We start from the raw sequence: 2868 nt of genomic DNA on the forward strand, positions 1-2868 counted from the left end.
AAAAGTAACATCCACCCCTAGGGGTCAGCCACATTTAAGTGGCAATATACTTCACTTTATCGTGCAGTTACTGTTAATACCTAACTTAGAGAATTAACATTGCTTATATATATATATTTTATTTTATATTATATATTGTATATTATATTATATATTGTATATTCCATATTCTATACCCCACATTAGTTCTGCAGGAATATAAATAAAACATAAAAAACAGACAGTGTTGGAACTCTTTTAAGCAAAATAATATATTCCTCTATACACAATCATACAAAAAAATCCACCTTTTTTTGTATTTATTTTTACTCGCATATATATATATATATATATATATATATATATATATAGGTAGATATATGTATATGTACATATGTTTCTTGGTATATATGTGTGTATATGTGTGTGTGTATTTATATATGTACGTTTGTATGTATTATCTACAAGTATATCTGTATACGCTTACATTCGCATAATATACTGAGTTTATGAACTTCAATTAGCTATAGCTTAAAAAACGTTCGTCTGTTTCCATGGCGTTCTTTAGATGTTGCAGCCCACATCTTCTATATTAACTCCTCGACTTTTCTACCAGCCAGGAAGTACGTTCTGTTGAAAATCTGTGCTACTATTGATGTTGTTATTACTCTTTTACTTGTTTCAGTCATTTGACTGCGGCCATACTGAAGCACCGCCTTTAGTCGAGCAAATCGACTCCAGGACTTATTCTTTGTAAGCCTAGTACTTATTCTATCGGTCTCTTTTGCCGAACCGTTAAGTTACGGTGACGTAAACACACCAGCATCGGTTGTCAAGCGATGGTGGGGGGGGGGGGGGGGACAAACACAGACACACAAAAACACACACACACATATATATATACATATACATATATATATACGACGGGCTTGTTTTCGGTTTCCGGTTACCAAATCCACTCACAAGGCTTTGGTCGGCCCGAGGCTATAGTAGAAGATAACTGCCCAAGGTGCCACGCAGTGGGACTGAACCCGGGACCATGTGATTCGTAAGCAAGCTACTGACCACACAGCCACTCCTACTCCTATGCAAACTTTTTTTATGATCCACAACTGTAGCGAGTATATGGTGCTTTGAAAGCCTTCCCCCAAGCGTTGGTCGATGGAAGGTGCACACTCCTTCAGCATGGCAATGTCCCAGCACATACTGTCAATATAACCAAGCGCAAACTTGAGGAACTTGAGGAACTCAAATTGCTGTTTCACCCTGCCTACAGGCCAAACATTGCACTATCAGGTTACCTCCTTTCCGAGCCATGGCTAATTTTCTACACGTACGGAAGTTCAACAACATGGATGAGGTTGAAAATGGGTGCACGGAGATTTTTGCCTCTAAACCAGCCAAATGTTGGCAACAGATAATAGAATATGATGAGATATATTTTGATGAATAAACGCTTCTCGTATGTGCTTTGCTTGAACTATTAATGAAAGCTTGAGGTACGAAAAAACTTTTGACTCAACCTAGTATGTCTAACAGTCTTATGTATGTATGTATGTATGTATGTATGTATGTATGTATGTATGTATGTATGTAGGTAGGTAGGTAGGTAGGTAGGTAGGCAGGTTGATAGGTAGGCAGGTTGATAGGCAGGAAGATAAGTATAAAGAAGGGGAGATTACCTGTGTTTCCGTCAGCATTAATGACGTGGCGACTTCAAAACGTTTTGGTCTGGAAAGGTATTTGTTGAGTTTGAACTGTCGTTCAAGTTCTAAAAGCTGTTGGCTTGTAAATGCTGTTCTTGGTCTCCGCGTCTTACCAACAATGTTCGGCTGACCCTGACCTTGAAAAACAAATAAGATAAGTAAGCACATAAACACACCTTGTATCAAGAATGCTATCAACTTAGTCGATTCAGTTTTATAAGATTAACTAACTGCATACTTTGTTTTACGCAGCGGCTGTTGTTGAGCAAATATAACAAGCGGTAATACATTCATGAATAATGATGAGATTCAGTCACGTGACTCATTTCTGTTGATTGTAATACATCTCCAGTTTAACTCTAATCGAGTAGACATGATTTCAATGATTTTCTAGACGTCACCATAACATTTTCTATAACCACTATTGCAATTATCTAATAAGTCTTTGCTTTTTTCAAAAGCATTAGACTGTGATCTAAGGAAGATTGGCTGTTATGTCTAACAGGTTGAACAACAACGTAGAGGTCTCCTTCATTCACTTCACTCATTATTTTTCTCTTCCATTGATTAGAATGTTAGTGCTGGTGTTGTTGGCAGTTTCTCTGTGTATCAGGTCAAATTTTACCGAAAAGAAGTATGATCAAAAGCAAGCTGTCATGACCATGTCGTCTGTTTATGAAGTACCTAAGATTACAGTGTACAATGTGCCATTTGTTTGTATAAAACTGTACTGTGTGATTTTAAGGGGATTTAGCTTGCGAGTTCTAGTAGATTGAGCTAATGTACGGAAGCTCCATATTTGCTCGAAATAGCATCGAACAATTATAGTCAAATCTAATGAGGCTACACATGCATATGTATGTGAGAGAGAGAGATACAGAGAGATAGAATGGAAGAGAGATAGAATGGAAGAGAGAAAGAACGTGAGCATTGTATGTGCGTGTGTGTACGCATGGGTGCGCGCGCGCGTGTGTGTGTGTGTGTGTGTGTGTGTTTATAATTTTAATATGACAGAGCCATCAGATTTCGAAACATCAACCTTATTGAGATTGAATAAAATGAAACAATTTCTGTTCTAAAATTAGAAAGTCATTTTACTATTTCTCCTTTTTCTCTTCATCACTGTGAATGTGTGTGTGTGTGTGTGTGTGTGTGTGTGTGTGTGTGTGTGTGTGTGTGTGTG

The 2868-nt window shown here is 37.5% G+C and overlaps 1 protein-coding gene across 1 annotated transcript in view; it reads right to left on the minus strand.

The window, feature by feature from the left end:
* LOC106867491 (motor neuron and pancreas homeobox 1-like) overlaps positions 1-2868 on the minus strand; it is a 197928-nt gene that overhangs the window by 6196 nt on the left and 188864 nt on the right. Inside the window, exon 2 of the mRNA XM_052966265.1 lies at positions 1662-1822. Within this exon, the coding sequence (XP_052822225.1) occupies positions 1662-1822 (161 nt within the window). The remainder of the gene's footprint in view (positions 1-1661; positions 1823-2868) is intronic.

This window comes from Octopus bimaculoides, chromosome 3 (assembly GCF_001194135.2).
Source record: "Octopus bimaculoides isolate UCB-OBI-ISO-001 chromosome 3, ASM119413v2, whole genome shotgun sequence".
Lineage (NCBI taxonomy): Eukaryota > Metazoa > Mollusca > Cephalopoda > Octopoda > Octopodidae > Octopus > Octopus bimaculoides.